Raw genomic sequence first — 12,789 nt, forward strand, 5'->3', positions numbered from 1 at the left:
TAGAGACACCAAAAAGACAGTCTTTTAGTTTGAGAATTTACTTTAAGATAAAAGAATTTCAGTTTCAAAATTCTATTTTAGATTCCGACATCAGCTGGTACTACTTCAGTGTGCTATATACAACGATGGAGAGAATGCAACATATACAAGTCACTGTATACTAAACTGAGGTAAGTGTATTATATGTTTGCAATTTTTGTTGCATTTCCATTCCCATGTATTCAGCCATCCTCTCTCCTTTTTCTTATACGATTCCACATACTCATTATTCCTAGCTCAGCTCCTTCACCAGTGTCTGCACCAAAATCAGCAGTTCAGTAAACAAGGTACAGTGAAGTTAATTCTCACCCAATGAAATCCCTACCTTGAGTGCCCCCTCCGTCCGGGTCACCACTGTATCCCATTTCCTAGAATGGCTTCTGATACAGATAGACGGTACTCGGTAAATATTTGTGAACAAATAAATTTCCTAATAGTTTAAAAATTCTCTAACAGTTAAACATTTTATCAAATTTAAAATGATCTCGATTGTTTAAAATGTTATCAAAGAATGCCAGACCAAACTAAGGTAAAACTCTAACAAATAACATTTATTTTTCTTTTATATAGGTATTTCACAGCCTGAACATCACATTACCTTCAAAGAAAGGTGCTTTTATGCCATTATATTTTACTATTTACCGCACAGGCATTAAGCATTCTCATTAACACGGTGAGACAATTTGCTGGTAAACATTTAAACACACAAACATTGATTTCAATATCTCAACATATTTTTGGTCATAACCAAGGAGGTACATCAAAATATGACAACATTGACTAATATTTTACAAGCAAATATTTAACTCTGCATAGTTTTATACAATAGGCTGTGGTAATAAATAGTATCACCAATCTCATCAACTATACTGGCCACAAAAAGCCTAACATTCATTTTAATTGATATGAAATGCTCTATTAGTGTACTTTCAACATAGCCTTAAAATGCCGTGGGTGTTTAACCCTGAATACATGAAAAAAAAAGTACTAAACTGGTATGTTTCAGTTAACTACAAATATGTCATGTTCACGGGTTACATTCCTAACATGAAGGCAAATGTTTAAATAGAAAAACTAGCAGTCCAAAAAATGTGAATGTGCAAACTGTGAGGAAAACATTGCATTTAAATTTGCACTCATTTGCAAGTTACAGTACTAGCTGTTTAAACACTAACAGGAAAAATATTCAGCAGGAAAGAATGGAAATGACCTCTCTCAGCAGAGAACTAGTCATTGCATACTGCTCCATAGCTTAGAAAGTGTTTCTGGTGATCTAGAGCTTCTAACACCTTATGACTATCCTTCATTCAATAAAGGAAACTGCGGGCATGCTTCGATCAGTGGTAAGGATAGGAAGAAACACCTGAATCAGCAACATTTTAAATTGTTATGTTTTCAGAATCAGGTTTGCTAAAGGCTGTAAAGCTACCCTTCATACGATACTAGGTTTGATTTTTTTTTTTTTATGTCAGCATGGTAAAAGGTACATGCAGTCATTCTACCAACCTGTATAGGCAGTACTCAGCATAACACTCAGCTTGAATCAGATTCAAATTCTACACAGAGATTCTCTGTATTGTTTTCAATGTGTTAACTGCTTGGAAAGCAGAAATGCCTAATAATTACTGCAGTGTTTTTTAATTGAAATGTTTATAGAAAAGCCCCAATCTTAAAGTCTATAGAATATCAAGAATTCTATTTGGGATGTTAAACGCACTGGGCAAAACCCTGGTTTTCAGTGTGCCATCTGCCCCACAGGAGAAGATCCGATTGCCCTGGATGATGTCAATCTGCATGACTCCAGCCCCAAGGTTTCTGAATATGGACTGTTTAGCATGTTCATTTTTAAATGAATGAATCAGACCATGGCCTGTCAATCTCCAAACCTAGTTAAAAAGAAAAACAGGGAAAACAAGAAGTGTAAGTCTTTGAAAAAATTTACTCCCTGTATTTCACTGTCCTTTCAAGTTTCTCCCTTCACATCCTCTTATAATTTCACAATAACCACATGTGCCCCATTTCTAATTCAATTAAGTATTTAATTAAACATGTTCTTAATGCTAAGCTAGGCTCTGGGCAACATAACAGTACCATCTCATTTATCCAGAAACCTCAACTATACAAAATAGTCAGGTACTGGGGGCAGAGGTGGGGAGTGAGGAGGTGGCACTGGGGAGCCAAACTAATGTCACCAAAAAAAATCCATGCATTAATTTATATGCTTTACTCAAGAGTTCTTTAAGGCTTCTTACTAACCTGAGAGTCTGAGGCTGATTATCTGGTTTTCTAGACCATAACAGTTTAGAAAGAACCACAGAGAAGGGTGTCAACAGATATTCAGTATCTCCACAAAGCTTTATGCCCTCATTTCAAAGAGCATGGTGGGGTTTTTCTTCTGAATCAGTGTTGACAGCAGATAAAAATAATACATAATAGCGCATTCCAATGGTACCTCTTGTGCTAACTCACCTTTATGTTACCTTCTGCTGAACCTGTAGTAAAAAACTCCTCACAGGGATCCAGAGACAGAGCCTTAATGGCTGAGTCATGTGCCTGGAACGTGTGGATTAGCTGCCTCTGCCTGATGTCAAAGATGCAGACGCATCCTTTCCTCCCTCCAGATATTAAGAGTTGATGTTTTGGCGCATACTGAAGTACTGTGGCACCATGATCATGGCATGTGAAACCTGAAGAAGAAAAACAAGAGCCTTTTCCAAAAAAATTTCTGTCTTGGCAATTCTGATAATAATATAGAAATTACCATTTTTCATTCTAATTTCTGTAATTGTATGATCAAAATATTAAAAAAGATGCCAAGTCAATGACAGAAAAAATTACCAGTAATCTCAATATGAAAATACACACACGGGAAATTTAAACCTTAAGCCCAAATTAAGTTACACTGCCTCATAAGTATGTAGAAGCAAAAGTGCAGAGGAGACCAAGTTTCTCAATAACATGTTTAGCCACCGACGACAGCTATTTACCTTCTCTTAGTTCCTGCCCATACATACCTGACAAGAAATTTGGATGAGGCTCTAACTGAAACTCAAGTACACCAGTGTGCAACTTACCAGCCACACGGTGTTAGCCTTCAAAGAGTCTCTGCACTTTAATATTGTTCATATTTCTAGCTTTTACTATAAGGTTACTTAACTTTTATGGTTAGATTTAATTCTTTAAAATATCTCATTTCTATTGAGCTCAGTGAATATTTTGCAACTAATTCCTTAAAAAGCCTCATCAGTAACACTATGCACCATATCACATTTTCTAAATGGAATACAACTGAAGACTAAGCTAGCTGTATTTCTATGACCATACATATTTACCTCAGCAAGATTGCAAGTTATTCCAGTTAACTTTCAGAATTTTATTCTAAATATTTTTCCAATGTCAACCCACAAATGCTGACTGGATTCACTGGTTAAAATAAAATCAGGGAAGCATTCCTTCACAGTGTATTAAAAATCAGACTCTAACTCACCATGAATGAGGCTGTTTCCAGGTGATATCAAAGTGTCCCAAAGACATACATTTCTTATAAAGAAACAATAAGAAAAATACATTGTAAACAATTGTTCAAAGCCATCGCCAGGGGAGAACTGTCTTCAAGTATCTTATTTAGTCTTGTTATCTTTTTTGTTCACTCACATTTAAAAAGCAGTGATTCTCAACTAGAATGAGGGTAGAGGCTGGGACTGGGGTTGTGTCTCTTCTACGAGTTTATACTTTGCACACTACACAGTTCTGTCTTATGTAGTCCTACCTGTCTCTGCCCCATCTCATCCTCCAGCCCCATCTCTTTTCCTTTACCGTTCCGGGGAAATTAAGATAGGATTTCCAGGACAGAAGGGATGCTTCCATACCCCCAGGGGAAACTACTGCAGGGAAATGAGAGATGTCATTCATGGGCACCTGCTGCCAGTGAAAATAGTGTGAGGTAAAAGAAAACGCTGAGAATGACCGCTACGGAGTATCAAATGCTTACTAGTTCTCCAGAACATGACAGCATTAACGGCAATAAAAAAAAACTGATAGCTTTAACATAAAAATTACACATACTTTTTGACTCACTATATTAGGAGTAATTTTTGTTTTTTTCTTTGGTAAGGAAAACTAAGAATTATATAACAAGGAGTTTTTGTATTCTTGGGCTGAAAAACCTTCCTAAGTAGAAATCCATATTTTCTAGTGAGAATAGCTTTCTGCCAAAAAAAAAAAAAAAAATTTTTAACTTTAGGTTTATTTGAGCCAAAACTGACAACTGCAGAGAAGCAAGATCTCAAATCTTTCCCAAAATGTCTTATTTCTTATTTTGCTTCTCTGTCAACCTACCTGTTGTCATTGGACTGCCCAGATGTGGCAACCAGACTTGAAGAGGTAATAAATGCGAAGTCACTTGTGGCTTTACTGTGGCACTGCCAACTCTATGGAAAACAAAGTGTAACTGATGTTAACCAAAAATCCAGTAAAACTTGGTACAATACACATGCAGTTCTGCTAATACAAGATATGCAAGAGCTAAGAACAGTTTTGTAAAACAGTCTGCAATAAAGAATAAGTCATAATATGAGGATTAGCTGTCATGTATATTATTTGCCTAACAGCCAATAATTTTTTAAAACTGAAAAGGGATGGTAAAAACATGGAATTAAAGGTTATGATTTTTTTAGAATATGCAACAAAAGAATAAGACACCAAATACATTAACATCATACAATTAGACGGCCTGGTTAAGTAAGGGCCCAATCAAACAATTTTAGTGTTAATGACCCCAAATACATTTAATAAACTTCAAATAATAATATAAATCATAATAACAACCCTAGGAAGAAAAGTCTTACATATCCATCTAGTCTATACTGCAGTGTGAAGGACTTGAGTCAAATTAACTTTGTAACCATCCACCTTCCTTATCATCTCTGTGCTCCCTGTCTTCACCCCTAGATGAGCTTTAGCAATTATAAAAGATCTAAAGTGGTTCTGCAAATAATCCAGAGGTTTAAGGCTATCCCAAACAGCTCCTGAGGATATTTCAGCACCCCGGGAAACCATTTACTGAGGCAAGCATGACTTTTCTTATTAGATCAACTAGATAAGTAGAAGTTTAGAGGTGAGGACTCAGAAGGAAGCTGTTAGGGTATTTTAAAATAAAACACATTTTTCTGTTTGAAATTATCATGGTATAGATCTGACTGAAGGTAAAAGGACAAATTCAAGATCACTTCCATTTCTGTAAATACTTTATCATATAGCCTGCAGTATACTAATATATGTAATGTGTATAGTCTAGAAAAAACTCTTAAGTATTTGGGAATCTATCTAAACCCTGGAGGTTCAGGACTTTTTATAAAATCAAAATATACGAAGACAGTTCTGTTTAGGATAGTATCATCTTCCACCTCTCTTGGCTCCACCCCTCCAAATGTTTTAATATGATTTGGATAAATGAATAGTTGGGATTGGTTATTTTATAATCTAGTAAACAGAATTCTGGAACAAACTGGAATATAGTCAGCCCTCCATATCTGATCAAAAATATTTTTAAAAGTTACATTGTTGCTAACATGTAGTATGAGTATACAGTTAGGACTGAGGTGGTTGCATCTGTACTGAACATATACAGACTTTTCCCCTTGTCATTATACCCTATACAACACAGTATATCAACGATTTACATAGCCCTTACACTGTATTGGGTATTATAAGTAGTCCAGAGATGATTTAAAGTACATGAAGGATGTGCGTAGGTTATATGCAAATACTACACCACTTTACATAAGGGATTTGAACATCTGTGGATTTGGTATCCGCAAAGGTCCTGGAACCAATTCCCCATGGATACTGAGAGCCAATTGTATAAGGAACCTCTCTGATTCTTAATACAGGTATCTAAAATGAATCACTACAAAATTCGATCATTAAAAAGAATCAGTTTTCAAAATGGATAAAAGTATAATAAAAATGTACCTTATGGAGGACCACACACAGGGAAAGTACCTGAATTTTTTCAAATATAAAGATTATCCTTCAAGCTGTTTTATTTTTTAAGTCATTTCAGTCTAAACCTAGAGCAACGATGGGTTCAGGGCTGTGGTTGCTGGATGCAACTGTCCCTTTTCCATCAGATCCACTAATGAGATTCACTGTCTGAAACTGACACTTCATAAACAAGTGGCTTCTACACTTCTGGGAATGCCGAGTGATACTTACCATGTAAGGTTTAGGATTTGCTGCAGTTTGGTTTACTTGCCAGATACTCAGAAAACCCTCTCCATCTGCAACGCCACACTATAAGAAAGTAAGTATTAAACACTGCTGCTTATCAAGGTAAAAGCATTTAAGGAAAGCAGTCACTTAGTCCCCACTTAACTAACATTCTGCTTATACCTATGTTTCTGTTGCTACAGTTCCCAAGAAAGTCCAAGTACTATAACATCCTGCCACTTTTTAAATGCTTTTCCACAGCTATTTCACTGTTTTTCTCTAATTTTCTGTAGTAGAATTTAGTGAGAAACTGAAAGGTTTCTCTCAGGTATTTGACTATGCTTATGGGTACCACTAACACACTCAACAGAGCTCTTTAACCTCAGAGTATTTAGTATCTTTAAGTGGATAATTAAGCCATATAAAATTTTGTGGATTTATGCTTTTGTTGGGAGGCAAGGGGGTATATAAATAGACAACAACAAACTACCTACTCAGCTTAAACCAGGGTCACTGAATTTGCTTTTAAATGTAGTTTTACTAACCATTTACAAATAAATATCTATAATTATTTTTAAATGACTTAGTGGTAACCCCTAAGAACTAACCTTGTTGCCTTGAGAATTAAAATATAATCTGGTAACTCTTGCATTGCCAGCCTGGCGGAAACAAACAAGTTGCTGAGGTCGTGTCCATTCAAACATTCGTACACTGCCATCTTGAGCACCTGTAAGATCTGAAATACATGCGGAAAACCAGAAAATAAGAAATGGAAAGCTAAAGAAAGAGTTCCAATATTTTCCATTCTATAAATCAACTTCAAAATGATAGAGGCCACTTACAATCCTTGGATCATAAAATACTTACAGTATTGATGGACTGGGTGTGAGGTCATTCTCTTAACATTATGTAGATTCCGTTTCATAAGCTTTAAAAGAAGATAATAAAAAATGAATTTGTTTTGTAAATAACGAAAGGCATGAGGAAGGATATGATTCAGGCCAACTTTAATTCTGGTAACATTTATTCTTCTACAACCGGCTTATTACCGAGAAAAAACCTGCTGTAGATTTTCTGAACCACTTAATACACAAACCTTGTCTGAGCAGCTTGTGGAAGCATAGTCACTTCCTGGTGCAGCCCTGGCCTGTGTGGACTGTGAGGATACCAAGCACCTTCACCTAGTAGTGAAGGGAACGCTCCTCCAGTGCTTCTCCCTGAGGTCAATCAGGCGTATCTCCAGAGTCTTCAGAGTAGAACATGAGAACGGGACCCCTTTACACTAACGATGTTACTGACGCGCTTGTCAAACCTCTTTGCTTTACCACTTTTTGCCTCATGGTTTACTCATTTATAAATGATAATGGGGGATAATAATAGCACCTTCCCCCTAGGGTTGTTATGAGAAAAAGCATGCACCTGACACAAAGAAACTGAGAATATGTTAGTTATTATTATAGTATACTAACTAGTCACTGCCCCTGATCTTTAGCATCATTCCTATGTCAAAGTAATTCCAACTTATTTTTGAGGGAGTCCACATCCAGAAACCACACCTAACAGTGAATAACATACCACGCTAGCTCCAGTGCTCGTCTGTCCACTGCCCAGCCATGGCAGAGATGACGGCGGATGCACCTGATTTGCTGAGTAAGATGATGCACTTGGCTGATAAAGAGTTGTAGTGGAACCACGATAATCAACATCATCTGAACTGTGAAAAACATGTGTGTTATGATGAAAATTCCATTTTCTCAACACAAATTTCAATTACAGAGCTTCTTATGAAAACACAGGATAGTCTTTATGTTTAAAAAATGAGTAAGTATCCATGAGAAAAGCTTAGGTACACATCCTAATCATAGCAAGTTTTAGTATCGATTAACTTTTTTTTCCCCTTTAGGCAAAATATAAATTTAGTTCAATGTTGTTCGGGGGTAATTTTATTGCTGCACAAGTTGGAACAAATGTTTTAAAAGTATTTAACAAGATTTTCTTTTTCTCACGTATAGAAAAAAGTTATATGTACTCTTCAAGTATAGATAGCCCATGTATCAAATTCACACATTTTTTAGAAGTTGAGTTTAAAGATTTCTAAAAAGGTATAATTATCACATAAAAATGTTAAAGTAATTTTTATGATGGACATATACTACATGTAATATATTACAAGTGTGATACTGAAATCTAGTTATATACTGACAAAACAGAAAGTCAACAGAACACGGAGAGATGTTATCGTGGCACCATTCCCAAGCAAATAAAATTTTCAAGAGTCTGGAGAAAAGCAAGAGGGAGGGCAAATGTGGAGAAGAAACCCTGATAGAGGGAAGTGTTGCAAAATACTCTTGGTGCAGTGTCCATGGCTTTACTGAAAAGTTGTCCATATTTTTATCTGTAAAAAAGGTATGCTTATAAGAAGAAAAAACTCTGAAAACTACTCAGTAAATATGACTCGTCAATTAGTCCAATACATTTGTGTATATTGCTTCTTGCTCTAATTATCCAGGTCGACTGAATTTATGGAATATTGTGCAATTCCTCACATTTCTTTGGGATTAAATGTCAAGGTGGCAGTTGTTAGCATTAGACTTCAGTGATGAGGATTATCCTGACTTAAACACTATAAATAGTTTATGGTCTAATGGAAAAAGTATGAGTAATATGTTTACTGATGTAAACAGAGCCTTTTATTGGCAGCTAAACCAATTATGTTTGTCTCCTACCCAAATGAAAGGAGAGAGATACAAATATATTTTTCAAGATACCTCAAATCATGTGGATAATCACTTAATGGGTTCCCTTTAAAGAAAACTACATTTAAAATGCACTACATAAGACTATCAAACCTTTTGGATTCTCTGTCATATTCTTCTCCAATCCACATGTATGACTGACAGGCCAGTAGAGAAGTTACATCAAGTTCTTGTACATCATGTGTTGAAGCCAAAACAATTTCATTACAGTTTGCCTGTAAAGCAAAGGTGAAGTCAATAATTTAAGCAATTTCACTAAAAATTGTTTATAATGACTAAAGCTTTTACCTTATTAATGGCAAATGCCATGATCATATCTGATTCCTTATGAATGATTTTTGCCTTTCCACCTGGATAGCCCAGATCAGCTTCAACCTACAAAACATTTGTCAGCAGTTTTAGTTGTTGCAGCATAGCTCCACGTAGAGATCTGCACACCCCACAAAACGAAAGGTAAGAAAATGTAGCAGCAGCAGCAGCAGCAGCAAGTAAAAAGGGACCAGTAACTTAGTGTGTTGAGAACTAGCTCTGGAGTTAGCTTAAAGTCTGATGCCCTGTAATCAAGCCAATTATAAATATTTTCATTGTGATTACAGGATTCTGATTAAATGTCATAAAAGATTTCTAACATAGTTTTCATTAGTATTTATGACAGTAATGTGTTTCTCTTATCTCTTCCAAAAGTGTGCAAAGATACTACAGTAAGAATGTGTATACAGAAGAGTCACAAAGTGGAGGGAAAAAAAGACAAAAGGGTCATATAAGAACTAAAACGTTTTTAAAATAAGAGTGATGAGCTAGGAATAAGAAGTTGGAAAAAATAGAGAGCAATAAAGGAAACTAATGAGAGGAAAGTGCAGTGGCTTAGGGTCAAAGGTGATGGGAAGGAAAGAAGAGGCAGAATCACGAAGGAAGAGAGATAAACAATCAGATTCAAAAACAGATTGGGAAAGTGACAGAGTAGAGATCGAACAATAAGTAAGAAGGAGAACCAGTAGCAGAAGAACAAGCCACTGAGGTACATGAGAGCAATGAGTACTCTGACTAGTTAGCCAGCTGAGCAAGTCATGGTTAGTATTAGAAATGAGGGGTTAGCTCCCTGAACTTTAAAGAATGAGCTAAGTACAAGAGCTTTGAATACTACCTTGCTGTGGCAATCTTCTGCTACGGAGTTTTGTTTGACCTGCTCCACATGTTCTTCTACAGACTAAATAACACCACACCATCACAAACACAGAACACATGCATGAAACAAAATTATAAAGAGAATAAACAGTTTCAAACTGCAATGGTTACTCCATCACTTAAAGACGGTAATAATGAATTTGCAAGATTTCCTTTTAAAAGCACAAAAATCAGAAATTAAACTGAGTAAAACATAATGTAATCAAATAAACACAACACAAAGCAAACCAGGCAAAATTAAAGTTAACATGACTATTATGTAAGTTATTTCAAAATGAAAATTAGTTATTTGTACATCAGTTATGTAACTTAAAGTTCTAATTTAAACTGTAATATCTAAAAACAAAACCTACATGTACAAGCAGATGCGTTCCATACTGCATAGCTTCCTATTCTACAGGGGTTTATTTCAAATACAAATTAAAACTACTTATTTCTAAACACAGTTCAAAAGAAGTACTGATGATTATTTCACTCTTACTCATGAGGAATATATCCATGAAGAGAGAGTCAGGGATTAGAATTCACATTAACCATTATTATAAACACATGATTTTTCTCCTTATAAGTAAATAAATGTTTGATAAAATGAGTCATGAGAAAGAAATCACACGAATAACTTGCTACTGGTTGATGACAAGGTCACTAGGGGTGGCTATAGTCAGAAATAATATTTCTACTCTGCTGTGGAAACCTGTGAAGGCTCGATCAGAGCAATGCACTTCTAATACTCTTGAAGTGACTGCTTCACTTAAAGCAAAAAGGACCAAGTTCTCTAACGTGCCTTTAGTGACTGTCCTAGGGCTACTGCAACTGCCAAAGAAGGAAGTAAAGTGTGCAGGGGCTGACTCAGCAAAAGCCCAACCGCTAAAGAATTTATTTGCCTTTAATCAAGTAGCTTAGTTTGTTATATTTACCAATTTCACAAAACTTGTTTGTGGAATATTCTTTAATATGTTCAATGAATAAAAATTTCAGCATTTCTTAAGGGAATTTAATTAAGTCATTTTTTATGCTAACATTTTAGCACTCAGAATTAGTTTGCCAATTTTACTAATTCACTGAATTTACCAAATTTACTGATTACCAAAATCCTATTTAATAATTTTAAAAGCTAGAACTATCTTATTGGATGGGTAGTTTTAATAATGTTACACATTTCTGAACTTATGAACAGTTTTTGTCTTAACAGCTTTAACATTTTTTTCATAACTTTTTTCTTAATGAAAACAATTTTTCAGCAGACCTATACTATTCAATACAGTAGCCACTAACCATATGTGGCTTTTCTTTTCTTTTTTTTTTTTTTTTAGGCGAGGCAACCCTTAGCTGACTTCTCAGATTTCAAGAACTTTGTCAGCTTACAATCCCTTATTTTTTATTTTTCATGCCTACAGCACCTGGTCTTCCTAGGTGATCTCCCATGCAAGTACTAACCAGGCCCGACCTTGCTTGGCTTCCGAGATCAGAAGGGATCGGGCTTGTTCAGGGTAGCATGGCTATAGACTTAAATTTAAACAAAATTAAAAATTCAGTCCTTCAGTCACACTAGCCATATTTCAACTGCTCAATAACCACATGTGGATGGTGACTAGTATACTGAACAGAACGGATATAAATTTCCATTATCATAGAAAGTTCTATTTGATAGCACTGGACAAGAAAATTGTTTCAGCCAACAATTTAAAATTCAAAAGGTATAAAAAGGGTACATAACCAAAATTCTTTCTCCACTCCAAATTCCTAGCCATGTACTTCCCTTCCCTGGAGACAACCAATGCTTAAACAACATTTTAAGAAATATTCTATTTGTCTCTGTCCCACCTCTCTGTTCATGGAGACCCTCTGCTGGCAGAAAAATAGCAGAGAACACAAAGCTTGGCTGCTGATGCCAAGAGCACAGAAACTGGGGGGCATAAAGAAGGGGAGACAGGGGTGGAAAGAGGGAGAGCCTTAGTTAAGAAAGAGGAAAAACACAGAGGAGAAAACAGAACCTGAAGGGCAAGACTAGAGTCTAAGGGTCCAAGAAACCTAGACACCTGACTTCCCACAGAACTCTGAAGCTCTGACAATCCAACACAATCAAATGCCTACAAACCTTAAGCATTATTAAAGCATATTTTCAATAAATCATTATGTTTAGTAATTTGAAGAACACTCAGAAAATTGATCCTTCAATGAACTGGCTTTCTGTGAATAACAGAGCTCTAATTTAGTAAGTTTCCTTTATTTTAAATCTATTTCTGTATCTTGTTTTATGGCATATGGATTCAGCATCACTACAGGAAATGCTGTGAACAGTGGATTAAATGAAAGAGGAAATGAATCTGGCTCTGTGAATCCCCTAACAAATCCTATGTCAAAAATTTCAATACCATCAGGGCATAAGACTCAAAAAATCTCTATAGTTCAATCCCAATTCTTCATTTAAGTACATAATTTTTAAATTCATAGAGAAAATAAATGGCTGTTCACAAAGGCTGACCACATTCCATCCAGGTAAGTGGGTAACTAGTGAAAAGAATGAATGTGGCAGGTTCTGTTGCCCTAGGTCTGGGAGGAAACTGAGAAGCAAATTCTATATTTTACTTTGGGAAAC

At 35.7% G+C, this 12,789-nt stretch overlaps 1 protein-coding gene and 1 pseudogene across 4 annotated transcripts in view; both read right to left on the reverse strand.

Moving 5' to 3' along the window:
• Nucleotides 1–564: 564 nt before the first annotated feature.
• The window catches only part of DMXL2 (Dmx like 2), a 108,707-nt gene continuing 96,482 nt past the window's right edge, over nucleotides 565–12,789 (reverse strand). The window contains exons 34-44 of one of the 4 annotated variants that reach the window (XM_016162670.2): nucleotides 10,150–10,212; nucleotides 9,294–9,380; nucleotides 9,099–9,220; nucleotides 7,825–7,963; nucleotides 7,117–7,177; nucleotides 6,858–6,985; nucleotides 6,256–6,333; nucleotides 4,378–4,469; nucleotides 3,527–3,579; nucleotides 2,509–2,726; nucleotides 565–1,925 (exon numbers count right to left, since the gene is read on the reverse strand). In XM_016162670.2, the coding sequence (XP_016018156.2) occupies nucleotides 1,716–1,925; nucleotides 2,509–2,726; nucleotides 3,527–3,579; nucleotides 4,378–4,469; nucleotides 6,256–6,333; nucleotides 6,858–6,985; nucleotides 7,117–7,177; nucleotides 7,825–7,963; nucleotides 9,099–9,220; nucleotides 9,294–9,380; nucleotides 10,150–10,212 (1,251 nt within the window). In that variant the 3' untranslated portion in view covers nucleotides 565–1,715. The remainder of the gene's footprint in view (nucleotides 1,926–2,508; nucleotides 2,727–3,526; nucleotides 3,580–4,377; nucleotides 4,470–6,255; nucleotides 6,334–6,857; nucleotides 6,986–7,116; nucleotides 7,178–7,824; nucleotides 7,964–9,098; nucleotides 9,221–9,293; nucleotides 9,381–10,149; nucleotides 10,213–12,789) is intronic. The other 3 variants (XM_016162671.2, XM_016162673.2, XM_016162672.2) reach the window with 3 other exon arrangements.
• On the reverse strand, nucleotides 11,579–11,697 carry LOC118601203 (annotated as a pseudogene).

Source organism: Rousettus aegyptiacus, unplaced genomic scaffold (genome assembly GCF_014176215.1).
Source record: "Rousettus aegyptiacus isolate mRouAeg1 unplaced genomic scaffold, mRouAeg1.p scaffold_m13_p_3, whole genome shotgun sequence".
In the NCBI taxonomy this organism is placed as follows: domain Eukaryota; kingdom Metazoa; phylum Chordata; class Mammalia; order Chiroptera; family Pteropodidae; genus Rousettus; species Rousettus aegyptiacus.